The sequence below is a fragment of the Mus caroli genome, chromosome 5 (assembly GCF_900094665.2).
Source record: "Mus caroli chromosome 5, CAROLI_EIJ_v1.1, whole genome shotgun sequence".
In the NCBI taxonomy this organism is placed as follows: domain Eukaryota; kingdom Metazoa; phylum Chordata; class Mammalia; order Rodentia; family Muridae; genus Mus; species Mus caroli.
Window position 1 is genome coordinate 93,003,148 of NC_034574.1, and position 12,947 is coordinate 93,016,094.

General features: G+C 47.3%; 1 protein-coding gene across 3 annotated transcripts in view; it reads left to right on the forward strand.

Moving 5' to 3' along the window:
* The window catches only part of Enoph1 (enolase-phosphatase 1), a 40,740-nt gene extending 36,722 nt beyond the window's left edge, over positions 1–4,018 (forward strand). For 2 of the 3 annotated variants that reach the window (XM_021161974.1, XM_029477526.1), the window contains exon 6: positions 2,963–3,928. In XM_021161974.1, coding sequence (XP_021017633.1) covers positions 2,963–3,099 — 137 coding nt within the window. In that variant the 3' untranslated portion in view covers positions 3,100–3,928. Of the gene's footprint in view, positions 1–2,962 lie in introns of all 3 variants that reach the window. The other variant, XM_021161977.2, reaches the window with a different exon arrangement.
* The last annotated feature ends 8,929 nt before the right edge of the window (positions 4,019–12,947 follow it).

A 12,947-nucleotide genomic window follows, 5' to 3' on the forward strand; every position in this document is an offset into this window, starting at 1 on the left:
TTTCTTTTACACACCTGATTGCAGTGGAGGAGAAGCAGATACACAAAGCAAGCCAAGGCTTATTTATTCTTTAAGGATGTACTTATTTTTATTTTATATTCATGGATGATTTGGCACACCCGTATGTGTCTATGGAAGCGGGGTGAGCTTATTGGGTCCCCTGGACCTGGAGTTTCAGATGGTTGTGAATCAACATGTGGGTGCTGGGAATTGAACCCAGCTCCTCTGGAAAAGCAACCAGGCTCTTAACAAGGGAGCCATTCCTCCAGCCCGAGGCTTACTTTATATCACGGAGCCAGACTGCAGGAAATCAGACACTCTGCACTGAAACGTTCGCTGGTTGCACTTCTCTGTGGACTTGCTTCCTGAGTTGAAGCTGTACTCTGCTGTTGTGGGACTTGGGGAGCAGTACATGGAGACTCCCTTCCCATCACCGTAAGCTCAGGGTGTGTGCAATGTTTTTGTGAAGAATGATAATTTGCCAACCTTTTCCTGTGTTGTCCTGGTAAGTTTAGCTGGTTTAGCTTGAATTTGCTTTGGTTACTTCTAATTCCAGTAGCACTTTCCATGGTTGGTTACCCCATAGACAGAATTAAAGGTCTGCTCTGTGGCTGTACCCCAGGCAGCCGTCTCGAAGCTGAGTTAATCTTGTGATCCCAGACCCTTCTGTCTTTCTCTGACTTAGGTTCTATTCATGATTGTAACTCCCAGGGCTGTGAAGGCAGCTCAGTCCAAAATGCTTGTTCCCCAGCACCTTTGTAAAGTGGCCGGTGTGCGTAACCACAGTGCTCAGGAGGAGGAGGCGGACAGATCCCCGGGCCTTCCAGACCAGTGACAGACCCGTGTCAGAAGGAAAAGGTCATTGGTGTCTGAGGACTGACACTTGGTTGTCCTCTCTCTCCATGGGTATACATGCACAGCACATGCATCCACACACGCGCGTACACACACTAATTCTAACTCTTGTTCATTTGTACATTGAGCTGCTTGTCCACAGAGAATAGAAGACGGTGTGTGTGTGTGTGAGGTGGGGAAGGTTGTCCGTTTGTCCATGTGAGTTTGGGTAATGGAGCTCTTGCTGTCAGCGCTGGTGGCAAGTGCCCTTTCCATCTGAGCTGTCTCCTGCCCACAACTCCTCAGGACTGCTTAGGCCTTCATTATGGTTTTGTGTTTAGGTACTTTTAATCTGCGTACACCCGCAGTTCCAAGTCTTTCTTGTTTCATTTAAGCGATTCTCTAGGGCTGAAGTTCTACAGATTAATTTCTAACTTGAGTAAAAGCAGATGTGTGCAGTGAAGGAAACAGATATTCCCAGCTCTGTCTGGTTTTGTTTGTTTGTTGTTGTTTTGAGACAGGGTTTCTCCATGTGGTCCTGACCATTCTGGCATTTGCTTCTGCTTCTTGGATGCTGGGATTAAAGGCATGGGCTATAAACCATGCCTGCCTATAGTCCCAATGTTAAAGAATAGGATTAGTTAGCCTTAAATGAAATCAGCCGCATTTAGATGTCCACTAAGGATAGCTCGTGGGCGGGCAGGCGCGCAGGCGCGCACACAGTCAGGAGGGCCAGAACATGGATGATCTTAGCTGGAATGGGAAGGTAGAGGCTGCTTGCTTTACTCTTCCGTTGTCTCTGGTCCTGTGAGGTTTTCTGTATCACATACCCATCCCTTCTCTACCAAGACAGGGCATAAAACCAAGCTGATATTCCAAATGATGCTAAAGTATGGAAGAGGAAAATGAAAGCCTTCTTGGAATTGTAGCTTGTAGTGTTGCAGAGCACACTTGAAGTATTTAGTGCCTAGGTCAAGAGTTAGCGAGCCTTTTCTCTAAGATCGGATAGTAAATATGCACCTTTCAGTTCCCAGAGTCTCTGTCAGCTCCTCGGCCCTGTCTTCATAGTGCAGGAACGGTCACGAACTGTATGCAAATGAACAGGTGTAGCAGTGTGCCAGTACAACTTCACAGAAATGGCTCGCTGTGATTTGCCAGCCTTTGTTTTAGAGCACTGGGCATTGTGTCAGGCTGGCAATTGGAAGTTTGAGACCTGCTGCTGGCTCAGTTCAGTGTCTAGAGACAGGGGCAGGGTAAGGAGGAAGCTCCTTTGAGCTAGCTGTGCAAGAGAATGGGGTAGGCATGAAGGTGGGGGGCTACTTTGTCCTCAAGTTTGTCAAGGGTGGTTCCTAGCATGTAGTAGATGCATTTAAAGGTGATGCTAGCTATGGTTTTCACATAAAAGTCAAATGGCGAGAGGACTGTAATCTAGGGTACATTAGAAAGGCCTCCTGTAGCACCCGGCTTGCCTAATCTCATCTCACTGCTCTTGTCTTTACTCTTCACCCAGCACCAGCTCAGTTGCTGATCATAAGTCCCACAGCCTAGGGAGGGGAAGAACAGTCATAAAGCCCTTGTTAGGGCAGCTAAGTACGGGCTGTAAGGAGCACACAGGCTCTGTAATGCAGGGTGGGGCTGCAGGTTTTGAGTGGAATCTTGAAGAGTAGGAAATTGTGGAGTCTAGGCAGGGGCATGGCATGTTGGGGCCTGAGATGGTGAGAGCATATACTTTACCTGCATTAGATTATAGGACTCCTTCGCCCTGATCTACTTAATAATTGGTGTTCGACCCCACAGCCTGCCCTTTGAGAAACAGCTCAGCTCTTTGGGGTGACTTGGAAGAATGGACAAAGGGCGTGGGCCAGAGCAGCCTGTGTGGCATTCATCAGGGGTTCTAATTAAAGCGCAGAATAGGACAGGCTGTTTCTGTCACATACAATTAGGTGTTCCTTAGCATAGAATTTATATATGTAAAGACTTAGACTTCTTCCTCACTGTGCTGCCTTTTAGCTACAACAAAATCCGCCTGGCTCACACCCAGTTCTCTCTCCCTGGTGACTTGCTCTCGCCTTAGGCTGTCACCTTGGGCGTCGGGCCCTGGTGTCTGACCTGTGCTCTGATTCCGCAGAGGCCAGTGCTGCTGAGGAGGCGGACGTGCACGTGGCTGTGGTGGTGCGACCTGGCAATGCGGGGCTCACTGACGACGAGAAGACATACTACAACCTCATCACGTCCTTCAGCGAGCTCTACCTGCCGTCCACCTAGAGCCAGGTTTGAGGAAGAGCTGCCGTCCCCTAGTGTCTAGCTTTGTTCTAACTGTAAAAGTAACGTACTTACGTGTGCACACAGACATGTGCAAGGGTATATACATGGACGTGTGCTCAGATTAGTTTCCATGGGCACATAATGTGAGAAAAGTTGTTGGTTCCATGAAAACCAAATTCATGTAAAGACACTTTATGTGTAGACCGTAAATCTAAGTCTTACCAAGCCCGGGATGTATTTGAAACTGAAAAAATACTAATCAAATTTGTGATGTTTATCAAATTGTTTACCAAGTGGAAAGCTAGTTCTGAGAAATTATTACCCAGAGCCTGTGTTATTTTAAAGACTGGATTTGCTTCAAAGGCACCCATACGAGGAGCCCACCTTCCCTGTCCCGAGAGGGCACGTCCCACCGCTGCACTAAGGACTCACGGCCCAGCGTCCACAAGACTGAGGCCCTGACCCTGCTCAGAGAACAAATCCGGAGCAGGGGTCTGGTCAGTCAGGATGGAACAGTGCTACAAGCACCAGCCTGCCTCTGAGCAGTGCTCGGAACAGCTGAGGCCGTGGCGGGCTCCACTAACCCCCAGTGTTAGCGTGTTTTATAGCTGCCTTTCTGTGTCTTACACAGTTTGAGAGTATATGTTAATGACTATTTTTTTTAAAAAAATGTTTTATTGAAACCAGTGTAACAGCACAAAGAGCTCTAATGTGTAACACTTCCTCTGAAATGGATCTAAAGATGTAAATTTTATATCAGCACTGTTTATCCTGATGCATTCTGACAGGTCAGTGTCATGTCATTAATTAATAAAGGCATTTTCTTCTCTCAGTTTCATACAGTCGTGTGGATTGTACCTCACTCTGTCAGAGGCAGAGAGGAAAGCGAGGCTGAAGCCATTGGGAGACTGAACTTCTTTAGATTTTGCATTGGGTGTGTGCGAGGCATGTCTGTTTTAACCATATAAATGAAAATCACTGCGTCACTTCAATTTGGATTCAAACATTATTTCGACTTAATTCAGACAGCATTCAATGTATAAGGAAAGTTTCTTGGCGTTTTGATAACCCTGGTTTTTGCCCCCTCATTTTAATTGGTGTGTGTGTGCGAGTGTGTGCGTGTGAGAGACAGACAGACAGACAGACACACACACACACATACACGGGGAGGGAGGGAGGGGTCAGGCTGGACAGTTTGTGGTGGTTGGTTCTCTTCCCTTCCATCTGGGGCAGGGGTCAGACGGAGCCCGTGGGTCTTGCTAGTGGCAGGGAACTTTATCCCCTGAGCCCTCTCGTTTGTGTTATGTTTGGTTTTTCTGAGACAGGGTTTCTCTGTGTAGCCCTGGCTGTCCCGGAACTTGTTCTGTAGACCAGGCTGTCCTCGAATTTAGGGATCCACCTGCCTCTGCCTCCTGAGTGCTGGGATTAAAGGTGTGGGTCACCACTGCCATCTTGTTTTTTAAAAGGCTATATTAAAAAAATACTTAAAGGAAATAGTTATTTTTGTAATTAAGAAAATGGTGTAGGAATCATTTTGGGGGGATGCATTGGATAAGGGGTAAAGTCTTGGAAATAGGAGGAGGAAGGGGACAGGAAAAAATGTTACATTGATTCAGGTTTTGTCACTAGGAAATAGAATAAATTCATGTTAAGTTATAGAAATGGGAATAATTTGTAAATGGTGAAATCACATCCTAACGAAAGGATTCACTTCATGCGTACATATATATTTGTAGACCAGTTCATGGGCAGATGGCAGACAGATTATCCTTTAATAACAGCAATTAGAAAAGTAAGGACTTGAGAGACAGCCTGGTGTGGTGGCACATCTCTTTAATCCCAGCCCTGGAGGAAAGCCTTTAATTGTGGCAAAGGTAGGAACTCTATTCCAGGCCAGCTTGCCTATAGGAGTAGTTTCAGGACCTCCAAGGCTACTCAAACAAAAAAACAGCCAAACAACAACAACAAATCAAAATTAAAAACAAAAAACAAAAACATAAAAAAACCCCAAAAACATCTTTAAGGGGCCAGAGATGGCTCAGTGGTCCTTGGAGAGGACTGGAGTTTGATTCCTTGCGTTTACACAACCATCTAATTCCGATCCCAGGACATCTGAAGCCTCTCCCTGCACCAGGCTCTCGTGTGGTCCGCAGACATACATGCAGTCAGATGTGTGTGATAACATTTGGGTTTTTCCTGGTCTCTCTTGTTTATAGCCGGGGACAAGGGACTCCTTGTCAAGCTAGATAGATTTTGGCGGTTTTCCCTCAGTGGCACTGACTTCCAGGTTACCGTAGTTTTAGGGAAGAGAAATCTCAGAAGCTAGCTCTCTAATCAGCAATTCTGGAGCAGAGAGGTCTGCTGTTTGGGCTGGCTTTGGTGGCTGAGTCACTGATGTTTCCAGGGTTGCTTGACAGCAGGGCCTTAAATGCCTGTGTGGGTGCAGGACTGGCTCTGCCCAGCAGGTGGTGCTGCTTCCCCACAGCCCTATTGAAAGGCATCAGATGGGAACAGGGAGGGAGCAGGGACGTGACTAACAGTTCATTTATCTTTAAAAGCCAGTAACAGGCTATTGCAAGAGCAGAGGAGTTAGACAAAGTTTTGGCAGTAATACCAACCACAACCCACCCTCTAATCCCCTTTCCCCTCCTGTATCTAACACATTTTAAAAAATACATTCCTTTTGGGTAGACAAGTTTTAGCAGCAGTGTTTAAAGGGCTTTCAGGAATTTTTGTTTTCAGGAATGTGTTTTTTTACTCCTATAAAATATAATTAAATATAATATGTCCCATAACAATTTGCTATACTACTACCTGTGCCTTGATGTCCAAATTATACTATCTTCAGTAATAGTCAACAGTAATTTGCAGTGCCCGGCCTGGTGACTTACAGTTACAGTCCCTGGCAGGGGCCAGCCTGGTTTACATAGGGAGATCCAGGCTGGTAGCCAAGGCCACGTGAGCTCTGTCTCAAAACAAATCAAAAATCCCACAGTTGTTGCTCATAGAGTAATGAGTAAAATCTGCCCTTGAGTTTCACTCAGGTTTATTCTGTCAAGATGTGAGTCCTGGGCTGACATGAGGGCACATTGTCCCTATGGTCAGCATGCACATCCTCTAGAGATGTTAGGAAACCAGAGACAAAGTAAGGTCTGGGAGGGCGGGCAGGGCTTGTAATCTTACCAGATAGAGAAGGGGGAGAACACTGTGTGCGCATTAAATGTAGAGAGTTAGACAGAATTGCTGGGACTGGGGACTAGGGAACCCGGTGGCTGAATAAGGTTAGAGAGGTCTACAGGAGAGGCCTGACCATTAGGTTGTTGGGACCTAGTGAAAAGACTGTACTCTAGATGTGGTCGGAAGCTACTGGGGAATTCTGAGCAGGACTGGGTGACTTAAATTGTGTTTGATGGAGAATGGGTTGCTATAGGAAGACCTATGAGAGGAGAGGGTTGGAAGCAGAAAACGCTTGGGTGTTTTTAAAAACGATTTAGTACTTAATTGTGTGTGTGTGTGTGTGTGTGTGTGTGTGTGTGTGTGTGCGCGCGCGCGCGCGCGCGCCATCATGTGCTTGTGGGTGGAGGCCAGAAGATGGCATCAGATCTGAAACTGGAGTTGTGAGCCACTTGAGGTAGATGCAGGGAACTACACTCAGGAGTTCTTCAAGGGCAGCAAGTGCTCTTTGCTGATGCTCTTAAGGTCTCTTAAGGTCCCACTCAGGTATTTTGATCACAAAGGAATAAGGTGTTTTTACATAAACCAATGGAAGGCTTAGAGGAGGGACAGTCAGGTGAACCACCCCAGGAAGCCCCACAGTGGTGATTTGGGAACTGCCACAGTTGTCACAGCAACGGCTAACCCATGGAGCTGGCCAAGAAGTGGGGTACAAGCCCGCTGGTTACAACCTCTCCAAACACTTGCATTTTAGTGACCTTAGATTGTCTTACATCTCACTGAGTAACTCAGTCCCAGAACCTCCTGTAGGTATGTCTGCGAAATGGTTTTCATTTTCCAACTCCACTAATTGCTCTGTCTGCCGGATCCTGTATCGGAGACTATTGTATGGAAGGGTTAGCAGTGGCTGGTTTTGGTGTGCTAACACCAGAAATGGACATGGATGTCTTAGAGGTGTTGATAACCACATTAGGTTGACTGGACGGGAAAGGGAAATGCCTACCATTTCGCCTTGAGTAACTGGATAGCTGTTGCTATGGAGACAGTGACTTGATGTGTAAAGTGGAAAGCTGATGTAGACTGGGAGACAGAGGTAAGAAGTAACCAAACCAGTGAGGAGGAGCCCAGAGCCCGAAGCTCTGGCCTGCCCGCAGAGCAGGCTGAGGTTGAGAGCTGATTGGCATAGGAATGCTGTTAAATCGCGGAGTTTTGATTAGGGGAAGAATTAGGAGAGGAAGACCTGAAGTTTCAACTTTTGAGATTAAGCCTCAGAAGGAAGCAAGCCAAGCAGATGAAGAAGAGACTATGATGAGCCCTGACAGTAATGCACGCGAGGGTCTAACTCCATTTTAATCCCCCCGCCCCCCATAGGGTTGTGGTCTTTGTTACGAGGTATAAGACTTTGAGTGCACCTGGGAGAGGTGGGGGTAGGGATCATATAGAAACCCCTATCTGCCAAGAAGACACCAGGATGTGTTATTCAAAGACCTAATTCACCAAAGACCATATTTTTCTGATCTTCCTAACAAGCTTTTAGGCCAAGTTTATTGTTTGTCCAACTATTACCCATCATTCATTCAGCTGTGCTTTTAACTCTTTCAGCAAAGTGGCCTGGGTAGCTACCGGAACTGGCAGAGTTCCAAGCTCGGGAAGGTACAGCCAATCCCTTCGAGCCGTTATGGGCATTGTCAGACGGTTGCTGTGGTGGCTCGCCAGGACTGTTCCTTGAAATTCATGTGTTCAAATCCCAACGGGGTAGGCATTCAGGAGGTAATTGGATGAAATGAAGTGTAGTAGCACCCATCTAGACCCTAGTACCCTGGAGCCTGAGCCTGGACCATCTGAATGTGAGTTCCAGATTAGCAGGGCTGCGTGGTAAGACTCTGTCTCAATAAATGAAATAAGTAAATAAGTGTCATAAGGATAAGGCCCTGCTCCAGTAGGCTCGGTGCCTTCATTAGGGGAAGAGAAGACAGGAGAGAGCTTGGTTTTACCAGTTTTTTTTAGTCCCACGACTGTCTCATCTCTCTCTCCCTCTCCTCGCTGTCTACTTTGTGAGAACACAGTGAAAGGTCACCCAAAGCTCGAACCCTGAGCCAATTCCCCTGCCTCAGCGCTCTCACTGTATTGCTTCGAGAGCTCCCTAGTCAGGTGCTGCAGTTTGCACATTTGCTCCTGGGAAGCCGCTACCTCCATGCTGTGTGGGAACCCAGATTCACACAGCCTGCAGAGGAACGCAGGCTGTGAGCAGTCAGTTAGCCACTGCTTCCAACCTCAGGCTTTCTAGTCAGCGAGCTGAGACCCCGGATACCAGAGAGCATTGATGTTGCAGCTGTGCTGGCAGTTAGCGCTGAGTCTGGGAGTCAGACAGTGGTTTTCTGCTGTTGCATCTTTTTTTTTTTTTTAAAGATTTATTTATTTATTATATGTAAGTACACTGTAGCTGTCTTCAGACACTCCAGAAGAGGGCACCAGATCTCGTTACGGATGGTTGTGAGCCACCATGTGGTTGCTGGGATTTGAACTCTGGACCTTCGAAAGAACAGTCGGGTGCTCTTACCCACTGAGCCATCTCACCAGCCCCTGCTGTTGCATCTTATGTTTGGCCTGGCATCCAGCAGTCAACGTAACTAGGACATCAACTAAGTCATCAAGTAAGTCATTGTTACCGAGCAGGGCGCGGCCTCTCCTCCACAGCACAGGCCTGTGCCACAGTGTGCAGTTAGGAATGTCAAGATTGCCCCATTCTTTTCCTCAATGGTGGTATCGCTTTTCTTTGGTATCTTAGGGTTTTACTGCTGTGAACAGACACATGACCAAGGTAACTCTTATAAAGACAACATTTACTTGGGACTGGCTTACGGGTTCAGAGGCTCAGTCCATTTTCACCGAGATGGGAGCATGGCAGTGTCCAGGCAGGCATGGTGCAGGAGAGTTCTACATCTTCGTCTGAAGGCTGCTAGGAGAAGACTAGCTTCCAGGTAGCTAGGACAAGAGCTGTAAAGCCCTCAGTGACACACTTACTCCAACATGTTCACATCTCCAAATAAAGCCATTCTTAGCCTGCTTACACATCTGTACACTGTTATGAGCCTGGTCCCAGCAGAGGTAGAAGGTAGAAGAGAGTATATCGGACCCCCTGGAACTGGTGTTACAGACGTTGTGAGCCACCATGTCGTTGCTGGGAATTGAACCCTGGTCCTCTGAAAGGGCATCCAGTGCTTTAACCACTGAGCCGACTCTCCAGCGGCTGTGCACTGTAACCTTAGTCAATTACAGGCATGTATGTACCTTATTAATGTTTCCGTGCATGTGTCATGACATACATGTGGAGGTCAGAGAGCAACCTTGTGGGTTGGCTTCCTTACCACCTGGGTCCGGGGGATTGAACTGGGGTTGTCCAGGTTATCAGCAAGCACCTTTACCTACTGAGCTGCCTCTCTGGCCCGAGATCATGTTTTACAAAGACTTAGTCCATAACAAATCCTAAGAAATAGTGTCGCGGCAGACTCTGGAGGCTGATTTGAAGAGTGGAGAGACCACACCCAACTCAGCGAAGAGGGTGAGATTTTCATATCTGAAGGTAGATTACCCCTGGAGTCTCAGCAATAATGAAAGGTTTAGAGGGCTGGGACCTATGGGACATTGTAGTGAGCTGGGATTTCAGTCTGAGGACATGGGAAAGCCCTGGAGTTTCGTCAGCACAGGAAAGAAAATGAACAAGTGTAGCCTTTAAGAGAGATGGCCTTGTTGTGTCAGGAGCAGGTTGAAGGGAACCCATAATGGAAACAGACCAGGTTTGTTGTTAGGAGACCATCAGGAGAGATGGTTAACAGATTGGACCAGATGGTGGCAGTAGAGATTCGTAGTCATCTTAAAGACTGGGAGGGTTTCATATAGCCCAGGCTGGCCTTAAATTTCTCCTTCCCTCCTCCCTGCTTCCCCCCCCCCTTCTTTCTTTCTCTTCCTTCTCTTCTTCCTTTTCTTTCCTCCCTCCTCCTCTTCCCCCTTTTCCTTCTAGAAATGGTTTCACCAAGTAGTTGTGGTCACCCTGGAACTCACTATGACCTTGAATTCTCAGAGGTCCGCCTGCCTCTGCCTCCTGAGGGCTGGGATTGAAGGTATGCGCTGTCATGCCTGGCTTGTACTCAGCTTCAAAGGTGACTTTGTTTGGATTTCCCCACAAATATTGGGTGTGGGAACAGATACAGGAGTCCCTGTAACGATTGGAAGATGAACATCTTTAACTTACACAGGACAACTGTTCAAGGGTGGGTTTAAGGGCTTGAGACCAAAGGGTTGAAACTGAGATGCCCTACAGTGGAGATGCCGTTAATTAGTAAAGAGTGGACCAAGCAGGATGGCGATCTGGCTGGATAACTCGGAAGGGTTGATATATGGCAGTAAAATCTTCCTTCTCTCCTTGTTTGAGATAGGGGTCTTACCACGTAGCTCATTCTAGAGTGGACCCCAGCCCTCCTGCCTCTGCCTCTCTAGTGCTGGGATGACCATTAAATACTTCTGGCCTTTTCTCCTTCGAGAGGCTCAGTTGGACAACACAAAACTCAGTATGTGTGGGACTTTGTTCCCTGACAGCCAGGGCTGCTCATTCTGTATGAAGATTCCCCAGCTATGGCTTCCTGTGAGTGCTGTGAATGTCAGCTCTAAGGGGTCACTCTGAGCTCCATCTGTATTTGTGTGAGGTCGTTTAAAAATAAAAAGGTTTGGAAGATCCCATTCCTATGCCCAGCCTCCCAACCCCCGTCCCTGACCAGCTACCTAACCACTGTGGTTTTTGGATTGAATCACACATATCTAAAACTTAAAAGATGACATCCATATGTAAGGGGAAATATGGTATTTATCACTTTGGATCTTTGGTAACCCAGATGACATGACGTGGAACCTGTACAAAGTACTGCGTAAGATGGCCAAGAACTGGGCCTAAATGTCATGAGCCTAGGGGAGACCCCCCTGCAGTACAGTGACTCTTAATGACACATTTCTATACCATAGCTCACAGACTAAGCCCTCATCCAAGAAGCTGCTGCTCCGAGTAGATGGTAATTAGCAGAGACCCACAACTGGACAGTGGGCAGAGAGTGAGTTGGGAGCACTTAGCGCTAACTGGGAGGCCTTTATCGAGACCCTTTCCCTTGGGCTGGAGAGATGGCTCAGCGGTTAAGACCACTGACTGCTCTTCTAGAGGTCCTGAGTTAAATTCCCAGCAACCACATGGTGATTCAACCACATGGTAGCTCACAACCATTTGGGGATCTGATGCCCTCTTCTGGTGTGTCTAAAGACAGACAGTGACATAAATAAATCTTAAAAAAAAAAGAAAGATAGAAAGAAAGAAAGACCCCTTCTCAAGATCCCTCTATGCAGAAGAGGCGGCAGAGTCAGAGCCAGAGGTGACGATTCCAAAGAAACTGTTTCTAGACACCATAGAACCATAGAACTAGACACCATAGAACTGATACACATGTGAACTCAGAGCCGGTGACAGTGCATACAAGGCCTGTGTAGGTTCAAACCAGACAACATCCCAGCCCTGAGGAGGGAGAGCAGACACAAAGTCCTTCCTACCCCTAACCAAGAAGATACTCGTAACTGGAATTTTCTGGGACACAAAACCAGCTTCCTCAAATGGAGTGCCACTGGGTATATCAACAACACAACTGGGCAGATTCCATGCCCAGGAGTAGTTTGCTAACACACATACACACACCCCGTGTCCTTTTGTGAGATCTCTGCATACTGGCTGGTTTTGTGTCAACTTGACACAGGCTGGAGTTATCACAGAGAAAGGAGCTTCAGGTGGGGAAATGCCTCCATGAGATCCAGCTGTAAGGCATTTTCTCAATTAGTGATCAAGGTGGGAGGGCCCCTTGTGGGTGGTGCCATCCCTGGGCTGGTAGTCTTGGGTTCTATAACAAAGCAAGCTGTGCAAGCCAGGGGAAGCAAGCCAGTAAGCAGCACCCTCCATGGCCTCTGCATCAGCTCCTGCTTCCTGATCTGCTTGAGTTCCAGTCCTGCCTTCCTTTGGTGATGAACAGCAGTGTGGAAGTGTAAGCTGAATAAACCCTTTCCTCCCCAACTTGCTTCTTGGTCATGATGTCTGTGCAGGAATAGAAACCCTGACTAAGACACTGTGTTTTGTCTTATTGGTTTTCTTTTTAGTTTGCTTTGATTTTAGCTTCTTATGGAGAGAGAAATTGGACGTGGGGTTGGGGAAGATCAGGGAGGAGAGAAAGAACATGTTAAAACTTTATTGTACAAAAACATTTTCTCAGATAAGATGTTTGGCTTTCGATTCCATTCCTGCTATGGAATTCCTAACACCCATAGGATAGAACAGCAGTGTTTTATTCATAATGAACATCTTCTGTTTGTACCAGACTTCATGCTACTGAGGTAACTTTAGGATGAGGCTGCTCACCAGGTGCTTAGACCTCCAGCCTACCTACTTCCGGGAGGTTGGGGGCAGCTGGGATGGAGAGCCGTCAGCTCCACTCCTGAACAGAGAGCTGTGGGTAGCTTCCAGGCTGGGAAGCTGAGAGCCTGGGGTGCTCTGAGGGCAAGGGAGCCAGCCCCGGGCCTGCCTTCTTTACCCATGCACCTCTTCCATTTGACTGATCCTGAACTGTATATCTGTCACAATAGAGTGAGCA